The sequence below is a fragment of the Erpetoichthys calabaricus genome, chromosome 2, assembly GCF_900747795.2.
Source record: "Erpetoichthys calabaricus chromosome 2, fErpCal1.3, whole genome shotgun sequence".
In the NCBI taxonomy this organism is placed as follows: Eukaryota; Metazoa; Chordata; class Cladistia; order Polypteriformes; family Polypteridae; genus Erpetoichthys; species Erpetoichthys calabaricus.
Window position 1 is genome coordinate 73,734,635 of NC_041395.2, and position 23,391 is coordinate 73,758,025.

At 35.0% G+C, this 23,391-nt stretch overlaps 1 protein-coding gene across 5 annotated transcripts in view; it reads left to right on the forward strand.

Annotated features, from left to right (window-relative positions):
• The window catches only part of tead1b (TEA domain family member 1b), a 184,158-nt gene that overhangs the window by 120,185 nt on the left and 40,582 nt on the right, over window positions 1-23,391 (forward strand). The window contains exons 5-8 of one of the 5 annotated variants that reach the window (XM_051922781.1): window positions 6,778-6,840; window positions 6,929-6,991; window positions 9,385-9,396; window positions 12,196-12,330. In XM_051922781.1, coding sequence (XP_051778741.1) covers window positions 6,778-6,840; window positions 6,929-6,991; window positions 9,385-9,396; window positions 12,196-12,330 — 273 coding nt within the window. The remainder of the gene's footprint in view (window positions 1-6,777; window positions 6,841-6,928; window positions 6,992-9,384; window positions 9,397-12,195; window positions 12,331-23,391) is intronic. The other 4 variants (XM_051922782.1, XM_051922784.1, XM_051922783.1 and 1 more) reach the window with 4 other exon arrangements.

A 23,391-nucleotide genomic window follows, 5' to 3' on the forward strand; every position in this document is an offset into this window, starting at 1 on the left:
AACAAGACAAATCACATAGATTTGTGACAACAGTACAACAAAACAAGATACTGGTCAACATGGTTAATGGCAAAATAATTTGGCAGCTATTCAGTTACAGTAGCTTGAGATTGGATGCTACATCTTAAAGTGTTGTCACCAGTCATACAGAAAAAATGTATTTGGAATGGGCTAATAACTGAGATGTATATCATAATAGTGCGACAGATGAGATCAGTGATTCTGCAAACAAAAATTTCAGGTCCAGACATATAGCTGCTGCCACGTAAACATGGAAATTTGCAGGCAAAGTGGTTGCACTTGTTCATGATAATACATGAGACCTTTTGGCCACTACATTAACTCTCTGCTATGAACTGGGTCTTGTTAGGATTTTTTTTATTTGTACACAAGTCACCATCAATGGCTGACTTACCAAGCATCCTAAACATGACACAGTATGCTGCATCCATGCAGGGCAATGTTGCACACTGTTCCATCTTGCCACACTTTGTACTTTTTGTCATATGGTACAACTAGGGGTTTAGTTCTTTCGATGCCACAAGTTTTAGTAGTATCATAAGTTAGGGGGTGGTATTTAGTAGTGTTTCAGTATTTGAATTGCTACTAAATATGTCTGCATTTTTATGTTTTATTCTGTATTGAACTAGGTTAGAGTATAGTACTTCATCAAAAATATAACCTACCTTTGATTTATACGTTTACAGTTATATTTCTGGCATCCTCATGTTAATTTTGACATGAAACATTTTTAATGTCTGCCAGATCTTAGATCTAAATATTTTTTTACATATTAAGCCTATAGTCGCCTTTGTCTCACTCTCTTTTACATACAAGCACACATAAACAAACCAGAAAACCTGCACAAAAAAATCAAAATGCCAATACCATAAATTCAATTTTTGTGTTGCTCTAGACTTCACTTTATAGTTGTTTACATCTTTCTCATGTCCAACTGAGTTATTGTTTCATTGTGCAATTGAAGGCAGAGTAAACACTGATGAATGTTGAACTACTTGTGCCCGTTTTTGTTCCAGTGCAACTGCATATACCTTCTTGATTCTGGTGAAGTGCATTGAATAGAAAGTGACAGAATACAGTGGAACCTCGGGTCACGAACGTCTCGGACCACGTACAAATCAGGTTACGACCAAAAAGTTCGGCAAACTTTTGCATCTGTTCACGACCACACACTCGGGTGACAAACAAGCCAGTTTCCTTTCTGGTTCGCACGTGTTCAGTCTCTCCCTGTGCAGTGAGAGAGAGCGCGAGCGAGCTTATATATATTTACATACAGTTCGTACGGTCTGGAACGGATTAATTGTATTTACATACAATCCTATGGGGGAAATTACTTAGGGTCATGACCAAATCAGGTTGCGACCAGAGTTTTGGAACGAATTACGGTCGTGACCCAAGGTTCCACTGTAGTTGGAACTATCAGTATGCCCTGAACAATAAATAACAACACTTGACTTATGACCTACACTGAAAAACTATTTTTATCATCACGGCCAATAACATAAAGAAATTGGGGTGGGAATAAAGACTCAAATTATAGATATTTGACATTTTTGTGTTTATTAGTGCAAAGCTTAAAATACTCATTTTATAAGAATAATTGAATTAAATTATTAAATTTGTTTTTTTTTTGGTTTTTTTTGAGAAATTACATACGAGTTGTAATCAAGAAATCAAGCCTGATCTACTAAGATAAACAAGAGTAATACCAAAAAAAATTTATTTTCTCAACATAATCCTCATGAAAACTAATACATTTGCTATCATGTTCACAGAGATTTTCTATGCCTCCCAAATTAAACATTTTTTTTTCCTGGTTTGTGTTGCCACACTTCTTTATGTGACAACATCATCACTGACATTGCACAACTCCTGGAGATAAACCAACAAATTGAGGGACAAATGGTAGCTGTGCAGTGCAAGGTCAGGATAATAGGGATAGTGTGACATCTATATGAATCCATAGTTTCATGACAACAACTGTACTGTTCTGATGCAGAAGGGGGTTGGTTGACAGCTCTTCTCACATTTTTTCCCTTTAACTGCTTCTGTTGCTAGACCAAACATATAAACTGCACCCTAAATATCTTTAAAAACTGGCATGATCTTTCTAGCTCTGGCTTGTACCTTGATTGTCTTGTGTTGGAGAATCACCAGGCTTCCATTGTGTAGACTGTTTGTACTCTGGTCCATAGTGATATAATCAACTTTCATTGCTAGTTAGGAAATGTTTCTTAAATTGCATCCACTGCAAATTTATTAGCTTGAAATTGTCATTGCAACATTGGATGCAATTTTTCTTTATTTCAGTAGTCAGCAGTCTTGGAAATCAGAATACACAGACCTTACTTATGAAACGTGAATTGAGCTGACGCACTACAAATCTCTTCAGCCTCCTATTTCACATACCATCAGTTTTGACAGCCTATTATGATTTGCTCCATGGTGTCAACATTGTCTTCAAGAAATGTCCTACCACAACGGAATTCTGCTTCCCATCTACTAGTTGAGAATTAATTTCTGAAGATTTGTTGTTTTCAATCGTTAGAAATTTAGTTTTACCATGGAACTTGATTGTGTAGTTTCCTATATAACTTTTTATCTTGATGCTTGAACAAGAAACACATGTAATCTTCTTTTTCTTCTTTCGGCTGCTCCCGTTAGGGGTTGCCACAGCAGATCATCTTCTTCCATATCTTTCTGTCCTCTGCATCTTGTTCTGTTACGGGTATGGAAATTTGTATTGTTGTCCGCATATTGATTTGGCAAAATTTTACACCGGGTGCCCTTCCTGACGTAACCCTCAAGAAACACATGTAATAAACTGCAAATATTAAAGTTTAAATTCATATTTTAGTGCACAAAAGCTAATCACTAGCCACTTACAAAATGAGCACTATAGAATATCCCTTCCTTTTCTTGTTGTTTTAATTTTATTTTGTATGACACCAATTTTCTTCTTCATTTTTGGGAAATCCTGAACTTTCTTTGTTGTTAAACAGATACTTAAAAAATGTAAGATGAGTAGGTGGTTTAAAACATTTTTAATAAACCTTTGTTTTCAGGAATGTACTTTCTTCTTCTTATGTTTTACCTTTGTAAGACATATTTACAGAATATTGCATTATTTGCAGTGATTTTCCTGAAAATGACTTTGAGTTTTACTGGAAACATTTTCACAGACTGTACCATAAAATGTGTACTTGGGTACAATATTCAAAATTATAGTTTAATTGCTGTAAAATGGAATTTGTACTCTTATGAACTTCCTTTCTTTTATTTTAGGTTTTTAACACTGAATATTTTCAGATCTTCAACTAGAATGTATAGTATAACATAAAGGGCACCATAGTCAACAAATATGTTTTGGTTGTTTTTACCATAACTAATTTCATTTAGCAAATTAACAAAGTTATCTAACACCACATGGCACTGTGTGAAAAAGAAAGTGTCCCCTTGTTTAATCAGTCCAATTAGAGGGATAATTGTGTTCAGCTCATTGAACACAGGTTGCTGACAGCAAGACCAGCTTATTCTCACTTTAAGTATTTTGATACTTACCAGCAATGTCAAGCTACTATCACAGAGATTGCACAAGGAAGTAGTTGCATAGTCCACATAAATTCTTGAGGATATCAAAAATAAAATGTTGATATCTGTCACTTAATCTAAAAAAAAACAGCAGTGAATCTTGCCAGCTACTACAAGGTACAGTATATCTAGGATATTACAAAAATAAATAAACAGTCAGAAAAGTCATACTTACCTGTCTCCACAAAACTCCGTGCTCAAGCTCTACAATCAAAAAGGCACTATGCAATAAAGGGCTTCATTGTAGATTAGCTAGGCAACAAACACTGCAAGCCTAGAACATAAATGCTTGTCTGTCATTTGCCAGGAAGTACCTATGTGAACCCTGAGGTTTTTGGGGGAGTGTTCTATGGACAGATTAAATGAAAAAACAACTTTTTGGATGACAGAGGTCCCATTATGTCTTACTTAATGTAAACACATCATTCCACAGTAAGAACATCCATACAAGCAGTCAAACATGGTGATGGTAGTGTTACAACATGGGGATGCTTTGCTTCCTCAGCATTTGGACATCTTGCCTTGAATTTTGCCCTACACCAGTTGTGTGAGCTGAAATATAATTGGGCCATACACTGATCGAAAGCCAGAAATATTGAGTCCACAATCAAATGGCTGAAATGTAAAAAGTTAAAGTGTTGTTCTGGCCTAGTCAATGTGTAAACCCAGTTGTGATGTTGTGACCAGAAATTAGCTGTTCATGCTTGGAAACCAGTGCTTCTGAATTAAAACAGATTGGCAAAAAAGAGTGAACTAAAATTCATCAATAGTGAAGTAAAGCTCTGATTTTGAATTATGAGAAGCATTTTGATGCACTCAGTGCACCTAAAGGTGGTTCAAGTTATTTAGAGTAAAAGGAAAATTTTAATTTTTTATAGTGCCAGAATGGGACAGGTTTCTTCATTCAAACATTATATTAGGTAACCTTCATTTAATACATTTTGGTTTATGACCTGAAAACAGTGAGTTTCAAACATTTGTAGTTTAAAGTGATTTAAGGCAATTAATTTGTAGTGATTTCCTAGTGCAAGTATCATGCCAATAAATCTATTATAATCTGTCAGATATTTAGTCAGGTGTTACATATTTGCAATTATATACATTCAAATATCATTCAGATGTCTGTTCATTACCACCAGTTATGCAGTAGAGAGCATTGTTTCATGTTTCCTTTCTAAAATCTCAATATAAACTTATTTCAATGTCAGCACATGTTGACATTTTTCAAATAGCTCATTAACTGTGAAAAACTATAAAGACACAATTAGTTAGGAATATGTTATTAATCATTTTAAAATATAGACAAAAGATACATCTCTCAGCACAAATTGCCAGTAATGCTGATATTACAGGAGTAAAATCTCCGTTACGAAACGCTACATGGAGGTATTGTATAACTTTTGAACACAAATATTTAAAATGGTGGGTACGGGCTGGAGGGTGGTCTTAGTGTGTGTGTGTGTATTAAGTAAAGGTCAAAATTGATTGATTGAAAATCACATCCATGATTCATTCTTGAATGGATTAAACATGCACCTTTAAAATTGTTTGCTAGAGTTAGTAAAGAAAAAATCTAAAAGATATCAAAGCTCACCAGAAGATTTGTTATTTACTATTGTAAGGTTAATTCAATTTAATATCCAAAAAATGTGTTACTGCTTTTACCAAGTATCTCTGATTTTTAATTTTAGTTTAATCAGTTAATAAATACAATATAAAGGTCACAAAAGTAATTCCCACCTTTCTCTTAATATATGAAATTAAAATTGAACTATTCCCGAAAGAGTGACACACAGAGTGCAGGCAATTTAGGTTCATGATTAAGTTAAAGAAATACCTATAGAAAAGCTGGGTTTTACTTTTCTGTTTTTAGTCCACTCATTGTTACTGATCTTTAGCTGTGTTATTGAATTCTTTAGAGTTCAGCATTTTTTTCAATAAAAAACTACAACATAAAATGATCAACTATAAATATTTCAGCTGATTTTTCTTTAAAGTTTATATTAGGAATTGCCAACATTCCAAGTTGTAAATGCAGTTAAGGTTACACAACCATATTTGTAATGGAAGTGGTGATAGTCCTTACTTGCATGCTCAACCTGCTTGCAAAACGTCACCACTCTAGAGCTTTATGATTTAAAAGAATGTATTGAAATGCAAAATTTTATTTCTTGCTTAACACATTGGCTTTCCTAATACATTTCTTACCCCCTTTCCTTAACCATTTGTTTGGTTGTGCACTTTGTTCTTGAAACCTTGTGAAACATATCCTGAGAAAAAACATCCATCCATCCATCCATTTTCCAACCCGCTGAATCCGAACACAGGGTCACGGGGGTCTGCTGGAGCCAATCCCAGCCAACACAGGGCACAAGGCAGGAACCAATCCTGGGCAGGGTGCCAACCCACCGCAGGAGAAAAAACATACAGTACATTATATATACAGTATCATAGCACAGTTGTATGGATAAGACAGATAATAGTGGAAATTCAAAGATTACTCCACTCTGTCAACAGAAAGAAACGTTAGTGTTTTGGATGTGTAGCTTTCATAAGGTGTGTCACATAAAGAAAGCCAAAAAGTTTGTCTATGACCTTTTTCTAAAATGTTTTTAAGCTTGCCACTAAACCCAAATTGTCAAACCAAAAAGGGAAATTAAATATGCAAGTGGTACATTTGTAATTTACTGTAACAGTCGCTGTTGCACTTTAGAGAGGGAAAGTTAAGTATGAATAAACCCTAAACAGAACAAAATACCATGATTTTTGCTTTAACTAAATTTCAGCATACCACAGATCTAAATAGTGTTGCCACATTAAGCAGGTTAAGAATACAGGGAAAAAAAACGTAGTTTTCCTTTGATAAATATAGTAAAAATTCTGCTTTGTCTAATAAAATATATGCAATATTGCAAATATGTTTTTACTCATGTTGATAATAAATATTCACAATATTTATGTCTTTTTTATTTCACTTGTATTATGCTGATCATTGCATAATATAATACTTTTGCTGCCTGCATACTTTGGCAAAGAATGTAATGAAAAATGTTGTCTCCCATAATCCTGTTAAATAATAGATGCTACTTTTTCATTTGGTTTCCTTTTTGTCTTCCTTTTTTCCCTCCCCCCCCCCCCCCCCCCTCCAAAAAATTTAAACAATAGGTGTCTAGTCACATACAGGTCTTAGCAAGAAAGAAAGTTCGAGAAATCCAAGCTGCCATCAAGGTACGTCTGGCTTGCCCAGTTGCAGGGGGCTTTCCTTCTCCATGGTTACAGGTTTTCCTTTGTTTCCCTCCCTTTCCCTACCCTGCAGGTGTCTAGTCACATTCAGGTTCTTGCCAGAAGGAAATCTCGTGAGTTTCATTCCAAGCTAAAGGTATGCGCTTTTCTGCTTTTGGGCTTGTGGTTGCTATGCGTTTCACTTCCTGTTTTCCATGGTGATGGGCGAATGCCTTGTACTGTGATTCTTGTAACCTAGATTCCTTGCATGTGACATTAGTCTGTTTAGTATATGCTTTACCAGTTCATTCTTTTTGGCTTTCAAGGAAACATTTTCTATTTGTTTTGAGCATTTTTGGGAGGCAGAATAAAACGACCAAGCTCTCATTAGTACTGTCTTGGTACTAACCATTTTCTTTATATTAAAATTCTAATAAACATTAATTTTAGAATTTATATTCTAATCACAAGACAAATTGCCCAATTACTCACTCTTCTGTTTTTTATACTGTATTAATTTCTAGATGATATAATTTTTTTTCTTTTTATTTAGCATCTTTTAGAAATAATGCATGGAAGGGATGATTTTTCAATTAGTGTGTATACAATATTCAAGGCATGTTGTCTGATTTCATTAGACTGGGTTTGGCCATGATGTAAATAACCAGTGTTTTTAACACTGAGTTATTGTTAGAGGGAAAAGAAATGCTCAAAACAAGTGCTTACATTTGTTTTGTTAATATGCACATATTTGTAACGGAGAATATGCATGTTCTTGGCTGCAGCAGTTTAGTAATAATAGGCTTACCTCTATAACTGAAAAATAGTAAATTTGAATGATATATGGGCAGCATGCTGGCAAGTGCACTGGCTGTTAGTCGCTGGCTGTAAACAGTATGGTTCATAGGGCATTAAGAGGAATGCCACAGCTTACATATATTAAATATGCAGAACTTATACAGCGGTGCTTACATATACATGCTCCGGGTCTAAGCTTTCCTTACCTTTTCTTTAAAAATGCTGGCGCCACCTACCCTTACTTTTCCCTGCCCCATCCCTCACCCTATATTACAGCCCCACAAGAATAGTTAAAAAATGTTGATGTGTTTTAAAATTATTTAAGAGTATTTGAGTGCATCTTTTTTTTCTCTTTACACTAAATATTGAAATGGAAATATATTTTAAAATAAATATTTGAAAGGTAATTGTCTGGTCACTGTTTAATGTTTTTAATTGAAGCAAAACACAATTTAATTGAAAGTCATATCAAACTTAATACTACATATTTAAAATGTAGATCATCACTTTTGAGCTAATTCAAATGAAACCTTGAAAGACAGCTTAAAATCTTCTTTGATGTTCACAGTCTTCCACATTTTGAAACACAATGAACTGGATTAATTGCCACTCATTAGGCAGCATGTAGAGGACATCTATGAATGCACGTTCTTTCATGGCCATTGGCTGTTGCCTGGCTAAAATAGCCAGCTTTTGTATGTGTTACTGTCTACCTTAATGAAAGGCAAATTAGAAACTAAGGGAAGAATTCAAGTACAATCCTTCCACTTTTAAACAGATCTATTGTATATTCACATCCTCTGTTCTTATCATAGGCACTGTGCTAATTTAAATAAATGTCATTATGCTGCATTGTATATGTCATGAGTAGAGATCAAAATCATGACAATTAGAGCAGTACCCAAATAAAGCAAATTCAATTATAGTTTGAACTTAAACTGGGTAATATGAATACTGGCTGGTTTTAAACCTTTCTTCCTATTGCGTAAACATTAGTAACCTCTACAGTAGTATCTTGTGATTTATTTTGATCTGGAAGAACCTGGTTACATTGTTTTTTGCTGTTTACATTTTGACAAAACATTTTTAAAATTGGAAAACTTTTTTTCCTTGTTATATATTAAAATATATACAATTTCAAATAAAAATGGTTTATTTAGAATATTATTCCTAAATTTGTCACACTGGTTGATTTTTATAGTTTTTGTATATTACAGCATAGAGGTGAGCTGTGAATATTGGCCATACTGATAACATAGATAACATGCCTCTTTAATGATGTACCTTTGTATTAGATTGCATATTTAGTACTTTCATAAAGTGTTCATCAAAGCTACCTCATACTTTGTAAATACCACTACATCCAGTACATTTGTGCAGTATATAAAATATATATTTTATACTAAAAATATTTAGAACTGAACTATTAAATAGAGTTGTTGTGTGACATTGCTTGGGAATGTGTCTATAATAATGAATTCTGATGCACTAATTCAGAATCACATGAGAAGAACCCTTTATTTCTGATCTGTATCAGATTGTTTTTATTTTTTTTCTATAATGTGTATTATTTAGGAATCTTTTGAATAATACGTTTTTAGTCTCATTCAAAATGTGAAAATATAGCAGTTTTTATATAATGGAAATTTCTTTCAGGTGTAATAATGCCTAGCATCAGATGTTTTTTGAATATTTATGTGGGGGGAAATGAGCCAAAACAATTACATTTAAATTTTATTTGTTTGTATCCAGGTTACAAGCATGGTAAGTATCTTTTTCATAGTCTACATTTTAGCTGTGCTTGCCTTGTTTTTAGGCTAGCTTTTACAGTATCTCTGCTTTTTTTGACACCTGTCATATGGGAGCACTTGCTTATGTTTGAAATTCCTCTGTGAAGGGTTTTTTGAAGGCTAATGTGAAGGGCAGTTTGCAGTACAGAACATTTTCTTGCCAGCATGCTCACCCAGAATGCTTGTGAAAACCTACTTGCTTTATCTTTCACATTTGTTTTACTTTTCTTGCTTGTATTATGCTGACTTAATTTATAATTTAAATAATTTTTTGCTGCCTGTTTTCCTTAAAGTTGATTAAGTATTTTTTCATCATATAATATTTTTTGGCATATGAGCTCATTTTAACATTTTACCATGGCTTTTGCTAACACCCACGACTCTCTTATGGTGTTTGGATTTTTAATAATGTGTTTTATCCACCGGAATATTCATTTTCAAAAGAGGACAAAATAAGAACACAATAGGAAAAAGATCTCCTTTTTCCTGCTGAAGTCTTTCATATTATCCTTAGCCATTTTCTTTCATATTCACAGGAAGCAACAGAAAACTCCCTCTTTTTCTGTTGGTGTACAACACATGAGATACTGTAATTAGAATGCTAGAATACAACCCAGTATTTTCGTCACTTGCAAATAACACACAGGTGCTTCTTTATTTACTATATGTTAAAATGTCAGGTACAATATATCGGCTGCAAGATGGAGTAACATATTTGTAAGAATTGCAAATTGTATTAAGAATTTGAAGTTGCTTTAGGCCAGGGGTCTCCAACTCCAGTCCTGGAGAGCTACTGTCCCTGCACGTTTTCATTCTAACTCTTTTTTTAATTAGTGACCAGTTTTTGCTGCTAATTAACTATTTCCCTTTATTTTAATTTACTTTTCTTGAGACTCTGACTGCTGAATTGATTATTTTTCCTTAAATGGCACCTAAACATAAATTTGATGTGAAGTGAGCCAGCAGATGACCAACTAAACTCCAACCAACTTCACTTCAGTTTCTGAATTTGAAGCTAAATCTCGTTGCTAATTAAACCCATTATTTAATTCCATGGCACTCATTCTGTCTTGGCAGACATTTCCAAAACTGTTGATTTTCTTTTTTAAGAGTGCTGACAAAATGTTTTGTGTACCTGAGCAGATCAACATTACTGAGGCCTTCACCTTTCTTTATTTTCAGTTATTGTGCGATGGGCGCAGGTGGTGGTTTATGTGTTGGTTCATTTTGTGTCTTAATATTGTTTGGTTGCTAATTAAGGAAAAAATAACAATTAGGAGAACTGAGTCTTAATTTGTGTATCAATTAAAATGAAGGCAAATAGTTAATTAGCAGCCAAATCTGGTCACTAATTAAGAAAAGGGTTAGAATGAAATCCTGCAGCTACAGTAGCTCTCCAGGACTGGAGTTGGAGACCCCCGCTTTAGGCTGTGGAAGGGTAGCTTCAGCGTTTTAAACAAGTATTTGTGTAAGCAACCTATATAAATATGGTCTGAGGTAATGACACTGGGCCTAGTAAGGTGTATAATGAGCCTATATGACAAAAATTTAATCTTTCATTTTAATAAAAAAGTTTAAAAAATAAAAATAAAGTAATGCAAAAAATGTATAAGTATATAGGTTATTAAAATACTTTAATATGCAGTAGTAGTAGTAGTAGAAATAGCTACTATTACCTAGAATTGTATCAAATATGCATTTATGGTTGTCAGCGAGCTCTCTTTCCACAAATGTAAAAATATTTAATCCATTTAGTACTGTTATAATTGTCACCATGCCTGGTTCTGGAAGACTCCAGTTGGCAGCATGCTTTTTACTCCAACCAATTTCTTATTTTGAAATATATTCTAGTGACTCAAAGAAACATTGTTTAGTAAGACATTCTGCTTCATCATTCCATTTCTTTTTTTCAGCTCTGCATATTTTATTTTTACTGTGACAGTCAACAGTATTTTTAACACATTTAATGCACGGTAACCCCTTCAATCCTTAATTTTAAAAAAAAATGTACATTGATATTGTTTTTAGAGAGCTGCTTAATGATGAATACAAACATAAGTAAAATCATATAAAGATGAGTTGCTTAAATTTGGTCTATTTTTGTTTCAACGTCCTTGCTAATTTTTTATAGAAAAATTTAAGTGTAAAATTCTTTAAAGCAAGCAAATTTAAAAAATGTAGAAACTTAATCAATGTTTGTGAAGTAAAACCAATGATAGTAATAATGCTCTTTTTCAGTTTCAAAGATAAAGTAAGATGTGTTTGCTCCTGTGACTTCTGACAGGCAGCTGGGGTGTACCTCTCATTATATAGGAAATTCAATTAGCAAAAAGGATCCACATTAAGTAAAGAATTTAATTGGAATAAAATCCCTAAGTCTTCCAATACCAAACGTGGACACTCTTGATGTAGAGATTGTTCATATATTCAGTTTTGTAAACTTTATATATTTGACTTTGAAACATGCATATTGCAGTAAATCGGCAATATAGCTGTGTCAAGCAAATGTGTTTTATGATCCTTCCTGACTTAATTTATAAAAACAGATATTATTAAAATACAATAGGGTTTTGTTAGTTCAAAATATGTTTATATTTGGGTCAGTAAAACTGATTTTGCATAGTATGATATAAAATGATTAGTGATAGGTGAATATAACTGTAAGTTTACTATTATACTTTGGGGTTTTTTTTAAAAAAAAAAGCTTCCTTACATATATTTGCAGTATAATTTATTGGCCTTATAATAAAACTTTTAATAACTGTTCTTCAAGGATCAAACAGTGAAGGATAAGGCATTACAAAGCATGGCAGCAATGTCTTCAGCACAGATTGTATCTGCTACTGCCATCCATAACAAATTAGGCCTGCCGGGTGTCCCTCGTCCACCATTCCCTGGAGCACCTGGAGTAAGTACAATAATTTTTTATTTATTTATTTTTTTTACCTCTACCGTATGTTTTTTAGTGTGAAGTAACTAAAAATGAATGTTTCACTTATACACTGTACTATCAAAGCTGTTTATTTTTAATGAATTACTAGTGAGCTTCATTGCAACCTATCATATAGTTGTGATCACACTGCTACAAAAAATGTGCAATAAATGTTGTACAAAGAGCAGCCAGATGTATTACGCTAAAAGGCTTATCTTTGGAAGGTCAGTCTATTCAGCCTTGAGCAAAACTTATCAATGAACAAATCAGAATCTGTATATTCATTAATAAATTGTTTGCAGCAGAATTTTTTTTTTCCTGAAAAAAAATTGCTCTTGAGGACACTCAATAAAACTAAGCTTTCAAAGGTTTAATACAAAAATCAATTTTGTGACTGAAGCTGATACCCTACCATCAAGTTTTTTTTACTGTGAGGATAACATCTGCTAGTGCTTTTTTTATTCATTTTACATGAAACCAGTTATGTAATACTTGTCAGTAATACACCTTTCATGCTTCTTAGCAAGCTGTAATACTGGCCAGATATGATGTTTTATCCCACGGTTTGTTTATATTCGAACTGTAAACGTTGATACTCACTATTCTTTCAGTTACATCAGATTGAGTGATTATATAAATAATGTGAAACTTCTTTAATTTCATTCCATACTGTATGAGTATATGCACATAATTAAAGCAGAGGATTACTGCATTCATATTTCTTGAAAATTGGGCAAATTGCAATTGTTATCAAATTTTACTACCATACAAAATATTTGACATTGATTTGATAGTAGTTATCTTTCAGGGAATGGAGTGTAAAGTTTTGAATATTTGGAGTGATTTAGGCAGTAGTGATTTCGGTAGTCCTCAGTACGAGTACTTTTTAATTTAGTTGTGGAGGGGTTGTGAAAGTTAACATTTATATGTTGGTCAAAATTAGACACTCCACCTGAGTACAAGTTTTTGGGTGAGAGCGTTTCAGGTTCTTATTCATGAGGAATTAAAAAAAAAAAAAAAAAAACTTGCTGAAGAAATTTAAACATCATGCAAGCATTACAAACTTTGTAGTCCAGCTAAAACCACAAACGTGAGCCAGCATCTTCATGCTATACCAGTGATGGAATGAAGAATCTGTTAACCAAACATTTACACAACATGTTAACAAAACTACATTGTGTTTTTTCAGTATCTCCCACCTTCTTGTCTCTTTAAGAGAAATTTTAAAAAAACATATGTTGACATCTTCATTGCTCAACAGAGTTTTGCAGTGGCATGATCATGGGTGTACAGCCTGCTTGCAGATAAGGTTGCTTACAGGTTAGATGTTGCCTATTGCATAAAGCCTTGCTGATAACAGGGTAGGAGAGCCCCATGCCTTATCATCCTCTCTGAAACCCAAGGTCCTATTGAGGACACTTTTTGTTCAGTGGGACACATTTTTACAGTACTACACCTGTATGGGAGCTTAAGCGTATCCCGACACCCTCTGGGGCCTCTCTAGTATAGAAGCACTTGAAAGGCTGTAGAAAATAACATTGTGGTCTTGTGCAGCAAAGCTTGTTTGAGTTAGTGATCTCTAATGCCAGACATTGTTTGTGGTAAAAAAAAAAAAAAGCATGTGAGCTGTTACAAATACCATACCATCACTGAAGTATTGTATGTCATCATTTTATTGTTCTTTATAAACTTGAGTTTGGCATGCTTGTCAAACAGAAAATAATATTGTAGAGCAAATTAAAATTAGGCAAAACCTTGGAAAGTGTTGTCTGCAGAAGACCTGAAATGGAGTAGACATTCATATCTCAGATAGACCGTGACACCAAATACATATCCAAAGCTGCTGTTGAATGATAAAAAGAGTGACTCCTTGAGGGACCTTGTCAAAATCCTGACTTAAATAAAAATAGATAATATGCCATTTTGTAAGATTGGTCAGTTTAACTTTGTTTGACTGGTCAGTTGAGCTTTTGTTACAAGATCGAAAGAGGATGTGCAAGTGTGAGATATGCATAAGGTGGAATAGAGGCATAGGAGTCACGTTGACAGTTGACAGACGGGATTTGTAAAAGCAGATAGAAGGCAATCAAGACGCAGCACAATAACAGAGCTTGAGGAAGCAGGTCTTACGGGAACACACTTGACAGAGAGAACGCTGGTCAAAAGAGGCTCAGTCACACGAGGATACAGAGAAAAGGAGAGTTTTTTTTTAATCTATTACCTGTCTCTGACAGGTAACATAAACTAGTATTTTATAAATTTTAAAATTTAAATGTCCTGCTCTCATGATTTATAATAGATCTTATGGGCACCCGCTTTCCATTGTGAAAAAAAGCCTTGAAATCAAATAGGGATGCACCGATACCGAAACGGGTATCTGGTATCGCCCTCGATACCACATTTTCTAAAGTACTCGTTAAAAGTCCCCCGATACCGGGGACCGATACCACGGTCTGAGAAATGTCTATGTTTGAGCAGCGTATAAGGGGTTAATCACAGGCGCCGAGTGCCCGCCCCCAGGCCCCGGCTGCAGCTCAGAGCGGGGAGAAGGCGAGGCGAGACATGTCAGCCGTGTGGAACTATTTCAAAGTGAATGAAGACGACAAAACAAAGGCGGACTGCAAATTGTGCTCAGCGAAATTGTCCAGAGGAGGCTCAAAAGGTAGCGCATTTAACACAAGTAATTTAATCAAGCACCTAAAATCCCAACACGACAACGAGTACAAAGAGTTTACCCACGCTTCTAAACCAACACAACCCACGCTGCAGCAAACTCTTGCAAGACGAGAGAAAATGTCCAGAGACAATCCACGTGCTGTGAAAATAACACTGGCAATTATCGAGTACATTGCATTGAGTGACCAGCCACTCTCGGAGGTAGAAAATGTGGGATTCCTGCGTCTCCTCCATGTTCTGGAGCCCAGATATGATGTCCCAAGCCGCCGCTACATGACTGACACGGAGCTGCCTAAACTACACGACTCCGTGAAAAAACATATCCACAGCCTACTGCAAGCCTCCTCTGCGTTTAGTTTCACCACGGATATTTGGACAAGCAGTGTTAGCCCCGTGTCGCTAATTAGTCTAACCTCCCAGTGGATAGACGAGAGTTTCTTGTTTTTTTTGTTAAATTATATGACTAAAGCTGTTACCTGTAAATTTAAATCATGTTTTTATTAAGTACTCGGTATCGGCAAGTACTCGGTATCGGCGAGTACTGAAATGCAAGTACTCGTACTCGTTTTCCAAAAAAGTGGTATCGGTGCATCCCTAAAATCAAACCAAATATTCAATTTTTGAAGTAGAAATGTAAACTGAGTATAGATTTGCATCTTGAGATTACATATATATTGCAAAACAGCGTATCCATGTTGTTTTAAGAATGAAGAAAGCAAAACTATTGTTGTAAGATTCAGGAGTTTGGATGTGTGCTTCACTTTTCCACTTGTCTTTCTTTGCGTCATTCTTCAGGGGCAGGGTCAAGGATGCACCTTGGAAAGTCATCCACAAGCACCATAATTGACTTTGAATTCCCAGATGTAAATTGCTGTCTCTGTTCTGTAGACAGCTAGACAATAATAACTAAAAAAGTCACCCTTATGATCACTTATATTCTTTCACTATACAGAAGCTCATTTCATAAAGATAAATCCTGCTTTCGACTTGATTAGAAAATGCATGTGTGTGCTGTGGTGAGAGTGTATCATGCACAAACATAGCATGCAGTGAAGTGGCAAGAACTGAACAGACATTGTAGGTATACATCTGTCTCCCAAACCTGCTTATCCAAAGAAAGAATGTGGGGCAGCTGGATACCAGCAAGCATTGAGCAAATGCAGGAATAATCCCTGGACAGGGTACCAATACACTGCTTGGTGAACAGACACACAATAAGCAACGTCAATACACCCAAGTTTTATCAGGTTAGAAGTTTAGAAATTTCAGTACAGATGTTTTAATAAAGGCAGAGCTGTAATTTTCTGCCTTACATTCCAAGGGTCCACATGGAGTTTTCATGTTCTCCCAATGAATGTAAAGATTGATTGGTGTCAGTGAATTACTTAAGTAGTCAAAAAGTCCTAAGCTTTTTTTTTTTTAACATATCCTCAGCAAGAGTGATTTGTCATGCATTAATAAATTCTGTAAATGGTATGTAGCACTTCAGTCTGTTTCCTTATGATTGGGCTCTATCATACACTTTTTTATTTTCAGAATTGTTTTTTTTGATTGTATGCACAACTTGCCATGAAAACTGTGATTTGTAGATGGCTTGACCCTTTAAAAATCTAAGGCTCATACTAAAAATGCAATGTAATAAGTTTAATTCAAATTTATTATTGTTTGTACAAAGCACAGTGAAACTCTTACATGCAGTTCTCATCACAATGCTGTGCTGTAGGCTATGTAAAATAATACAAAAATGTAATTGGCGAAAAATAGGCACCATTTAGGAAAAGATATTCAAATAATTTGAATGTATGTCTGTGTTTTATTCCAAGCCATGGTAGAACCTAATTGGTGAAAATACTGAAATGCAGAGGCAAATGTAAGATAAGTGAGAAAGAAACCTATCCTTACCTCAAGAAAATCGTAAAAGGAATCTGTTAAAAAACGTTTTCTTTTGTTGCAATAAGCATGCCTCAAAAAGGCATGTTTTCTTAATCGGTACCTTTGCCATTTCAACGTGGATATATTTGGTAAGTTTTTAGGCTCTTTTTCACAATTGGACTCTGGTACCCATATGATACATTTTAAAATGTAAGAAACAAATACAGTTATGAGCATCTTTTTAAACATGTTTGTTATATACAATCTGTGACTAATACAAAATTCCATTAAAAATTCACTGTTCAGGTCAGGTAGACTGTTGCTTCAAATTACGCCTTAACAGTATCTCCATCATTAGCCATGTGACTACTGAATGTCCAGGTAGGACTACCTGCAGAAGCTGATTGTACCCTTTTAGCACTGAATCCAGTGTCTCTGAAACAGTTAAATTCTCAGAATAGTTGTTTGTGTAATCAAATGCAGAATGTTTGACTTTCAATGAGAAAAACATTACGTTACATAAGGCATCATGATTGTCCACTAGAACAAACTCCAAATGTAAGGCATACATATGGGTGCTTGTTTTTATCACCATACCCAACCAGGGCCTTGATAAAGAAATCTTGTTACAGAACTATTGTTTTGTGTAGAAGTGAGTCCTTCCATATCTAGTGAGTGTTTGAACCTCCTGCAGCAGCTCTGGTGTTGTGCAGTTAGAGAAATCAATTGAAGCTTTGCTTTTCTGACATATAGTGTGTACTGCAAGCAAACGCCTAAAACTGTGTTTTTGGTCACCACAAAGGAATCAGGTTCATTTTTTTTTCCCAGATTTTTGCTGTTTTTTCAATTACCCAGGAACAAAACAAGTGCGAGTGTCTTTGTGGTGTGTGCATCTCAGCAGCGCATGTGGGCAATAAACTTTAGAGATGGGCAATAAGTAAATAATTAGCCAGCTTTTAAATAAGCAATTTGGTTTATCAGTAAAGAAGTAAGTACTCGGGGTAAAAGAGCACCTTTTTATTTCAAAAAAATGGATGTTTATAAAGTTATAGTATTTATAGTTGCATTGGGCTGAAAAAAAGGAAGCAGTGAAGAGAATCCTAGGGAAGTGGATGGAAAGTCTAGTAAGAAAAGTTTCAGAAGGTGGAAAACTTTTTATAGTGAGAGCACCTTGAACAGTTAATACAGGCCAATAAGTATTAAACAGGAACTGTGGTTTGTTAAACTTATAATTCATAATTAATTTTAAAGGGCTGAACTCTCACCCAAATTTTTATACCTAGTTATATAGAAAAATATTTGTTTGTACTGCATATGTTATTTTATGTATCCAGCTGATTGAAATGTTTCGTTTGGTTTTCATTAATAAATAATGAAGCAGTTTTTGGCAGTGCACGCAGAGGAGGTTTTGTATTTTTAATTGAAAATGTATGCTAACCTTTAAAGTGAAAATCTATGCAAAAATAACGTGTGCCAAGAAATAATTGACTTTTACATTTGTACAAGCTATATTAGGCTATCCATGCATTTTGAGTGCTGGACAGTAGATGCACTTATAAGCATGTAACAAAACTGGAGAATTCAGACACCACTTAGCATAGCTGTGGTGGTCAAAATACTGAAAAAATGCATGCTGGTTTTAGATTAAAGTACCATAGAAGAGTTAGTGATACGTTAAAAATTGCTGCCTTAATGCTAAGAGAATTGAGAATAAATGAGTTGGAATTATATGCAGCTGCACATAACTTTGATATACCAGGAAAAAGAACCTGGCTAAATAGTAGAGATGGGCAAGGGTATAACATAGATGTGTACACATTCTTTATGAAAGACAGGCAAAACCGAAAAGGTAGGGGAGGTTGCTATTTATGTAAAAAAGAATTTAAATACAGTGCTTCTTCAGTTAGATGGCGATCGTGTACTTAATGATGATGTTTTGATTCAACCTGATGGCTTTACGGATCAAGGTCTTATATTAGGAGTGTGTTGTAGACACCCTCATACAGAGGAAAGTTTATATTTACATCCTTTTAACAACATTAAAAAGGCGATTTTAGAGGGAATATTATAGTAACTTTGTGAAAAAAGTCATAATTCTTACCTCTAACCCACCCATGCAATTGATAAACAGACTTTGATTTTTATATACTGGCAGCAACATGTACATTGAATTTTTTTTTCTTTGGTTATATTCTAGAATAAAGGTACACTTGTTTAGTCATACCTTTTGTGAAAATATTTTTGATATTTGGACTTAAGTCTTCAAACAGTAATTTTTACTATAACATGAATAAAAATTCTGTTTTAGTTATGTGTTCAACATTTCTTGCCTCACATTTCCTGTCGTCTTACATTTACCTATATCATTGTAGGCACAGAACACACATGAAATGTATGTATTCCAAATAACGATATATTGTTTACCCTATACAACTCCAGGCACCTCACACCCAGAAAAAGAGACTTTAGCTGGGAGAACTTCAGCTGTGTCAGTGGGGGATGGGATAGCAGGCTGCTTGCTGCCAGTGCTGATTGACACATTTGCAAAGATGCCGCTGACAAGATGCGAGGGAATTTAAGGTGGCCTGGAGTTACCAAATATAAAAGAGACAATTAAGATGGTGCTTAGTGACTTGGAAATTCTAGAGGCAGGAGTACTGCTTGCATTAAATAGGCTGAAATCTAAGATATCACCTTGGGCCTTATGTATAAACATGCAGAAAAATGTTGAGTATACCCGTTTCCATGCACACATCAAGATATATAAAAACTAAACTTGGCATAATGTCATGCACATTTTCACGGCAGCCTCTGACCATGCATACACACGTTTCTGCACAGTTTTGTGAGAGTCAGAGCAGTGCTACTGTTTCTGTGTGGTTTCCCTTTCATTTTTAGATTTGCATCAGTGACGTGAGCTTTATCAAATTTACTGAAAGTAACTGCATATAGTTTACAAATTTAAAGCACTTTGTTATAATTAATCTGTAACAATGTAATGGTGCACGGAATGGCCAAAGTCTTCAACTACCATGGCTGCTTTAGCATTGTTAGAAGACATCGCAAATGGAAGAATTAGAAGAGAGCACATATTTAGAGATTGTACACTTGTTTTCTTTAAACTGAGTAGAATACAACACACAACCTAATCCATTTCTGGGTGCATTACAGATACCACGACTAGATACTCCCAGTGCAGAGGAATTGGATAAACCTCTAGCACTATCAGAATTACCAGATGCTATAAACTCACTTCAGAGTGGGAAAGCAGCAGGCCCTGATTGCTACCCTGCTGAATTTTATAAAAAATTCTCTGTTAAGCTATCTCCCCATTTATTAGCAACATTTACAGAAGCTGGAGACAATAAAATTCTACCTCAAACTTTTCGTCAAGCCTTAATTACCATTTATCCTAAGCAAAATAAGGACTTAGTACAATGTTCATCATACAGACCAATCTCACTTTTGAATAATGATGTTAAGATACTCTCAGGTCCTAGCTAGAAGGATTGAGAATGTCCTTCCTTCAGTAATATCAAACTGGATATTTTAAAGGCAGACACTTAGCTTCCAATCTTCAACGCCTGTTTAATGTAATATCACCCACAAAGTCTAACACCCCGGAGATGATATCGTTAGATGCAGAAAATGCATTTGATATGGTTGAATGGAACTACCTTTTCATCATATTGGAGAAATTTGGGTTTGGCCCGAACATTTGTTTATGGATGGCAGCTCACTGTCGATATGCTTATGAGACAAAGGGGATTATCAGAGAAGGACTTGACAGAAAATTTCTCTATATGCAGATGATATGGTACTGTATATATCAGATCCACAAAATACTGTGCCTGCAGTCCTAACAGCACTAACAGAATTTCAAAAGATTTCTGGTCTCAGAATTAATTTGAACAAAAAGTGTGCTTTTTCCAGTGAATTCTTAAGCACACAGTATTAGATTGGACACCTTCTCTTTTATCATCGCAGATCAGTTTAAATACCTAGGGGTAAACATCCCAAATAAACATAAAGCTCTTTATCAACAAAAGTTTGCTGTTTGCATGGAAAAATATTAAGCAAGACTTGCATAGATGGTCTACCCTCCATCTCACTTTAGCTGGAAGAATTAATATTGTCAAGATGAATATCCTCCCCAAGCTTCTTTTTGATTTTAAAACATTCCAATATACATCAATAAATCATTTTTTAAGAAATTAGATTCAATCATAACCTCATTTATTTGGAATTCAAAACTTCCATGTATCCAAAGGGCGACCCTACAAAGACCTAAGGCAGAAGGTGACATGGCTCTACCTAACTTTCAATATTATTACTGGGCAACGAATATACAATCCATAAAACTTGGAGACTGACACAAATAGATGAACAGACACTGGCTTGGTCCACAATAGAAATACAATCCTGCAGTAGTACTTTATATTCCTTGCTTTGTACCCCAATAAGTACAAGTCATCGCCAATATACTAACAACCTAATTGTGCTTCACTCACTCAGAATATGGAACCAATATTGGAAGTATTTTAAGACAGAGAAGCTTTTTTTCTGTGGCACCTCTGCATGAGAACTACCTTTTTCCACCCTCTCAAGCGAAAACAGTTTTTAATGTCTGGAAAACATTGGGGATTAAATCACTTAGGCGACCTGTACAAAGACATCGTCTTCACATCCTATGAACAATTTCACTCCAAATGTAACTTTCCAGTACCACATTTTTTTCATTACCTTCAAATTAGAAACTTTATTAAACAAAACCTGCCCAATTTCCCTCACTTTCTTCCTACCTCTATTCTGGAAAAAATATTGATCAGTCTCGAGGACTCCGACAGCATTTCTGTATTATATAAAAACATTTTAAAGTCCCTTCCTTTCAAAGATCCCAGAGTATAGTGGGAAAAGGATCTCTCAACATCTCAGAAAAGGAGTGGAAGGTAGCAATGCATAAAATTCACTTGAGCTCCATATGCGCAAAGCATACAGTTATCCAACTTAAAATTATATATCGAGCGCATCTGTCTCATTTAAAATAGTCCAAAATGTTTCCAGGTCAAGATCCAACATGTAAACGTTGCAATCAAGTTCCAGCCATATTGGGCCATATGTTTTGGGCATGCAACAAATTAACATCATTCTGGACCAAAATCTTGAAATGCCTTTTAGACTGCCTTGGTGTCACAATCCCTCCTAATCTACTGACAGCTTTGTTTGGTGTACTTCCAAATGGGCTTAAAGTGGAGGAATTCAGTGAGGAAGCAACAAAAGCATACAATAAGAGGAAGTGTATATGATATTATTTATCTTGATTTTCAGAAGGGTTAAAGTATCACGTGAAAGGTTAGTGATTAGTCTTAAAGAAGTGGGAATTCAGAGTACATTCCATAGGTGGCTACAAAATTGTCTCAAACACAGAAAGAAAAGGGTGTAATGCTGAGGGGAACTTTTTCAGAATTAGGAAATGATAACATTGGTGTCCCTCAGGTATTAGTGCTGGGGCCTCTGCTGTTTTTAATGTCCATATTATTTTTGTACAAGAATATGATCAATAGGATAGTTAAGTTTGCAGATGATACCAGAATAGGTGGAAAGACAAATAACATAAAATCAGCTGAATTGTTACAGAGGAACTTGGATAGCATACAGGCTTGTGCAAATTTGAGGCAGATAAAATTTATTGTAAGTAAATAAAGTATTACACGTAGGAAGTAAAATGTTAGGTTTGAAGATACATTAGGATATCTGAAACTTCAAAGTTCAGCTTACAAGAAAAATTTAGGAGTCGTAGTAAATCTAGTCACTGTATACATCTAGAAATTGTAAAGAAACAACCAAGAAAGCTAATACGATGTTAGGTTGTATTTCACAATATTTGGGGTATATGTCAATGGACGTAATGGTTAAGTGGTCCTCACCTGGAGTATTGTGTCCAGTTTTGGTCTCCATATTACAAAATGGAAATAGCAGTGCTAGAGAAAATCCAGCGGAGAGTGACCATGTTGATTCCATGACTAAGAGGTAAGAGCTATGAAGAGAGATTGAATGAGTTTGAGAACTAAGATTAGGAGGGAACATGATTGAAATATTTGCAATTATGAAAGGAATTAGTATAGTAAATCCCAGTTGTTATTTTAAAATAAACTTGACAAAAAGAACACAGGAACGTTATTTCAAATAAATCTTAAAAGTGTTTATCTTTACAAAAAGAGCCATGGACACATAGAATAAATTAAAAAGTAGTGCGGTTACGAGCAGACCTTTAGGGACCCTGATGTTATTTTGGAGAGTCTAGGTGAATAGGATGACCAAGCTTGTTGGGCTGTATGGCCTGTTCTCGTCAGTTTTTCTAATGTTTTTAAAATACCTGGATCCTTCCCACTCTTGTCCACCACCCAATTTGCATTACAACCAACACTCATCCTTGGCTTTGTTGGTGCAATGTTTCTTCAGGCGGCTTTCTCAGAATGAGCCACACCA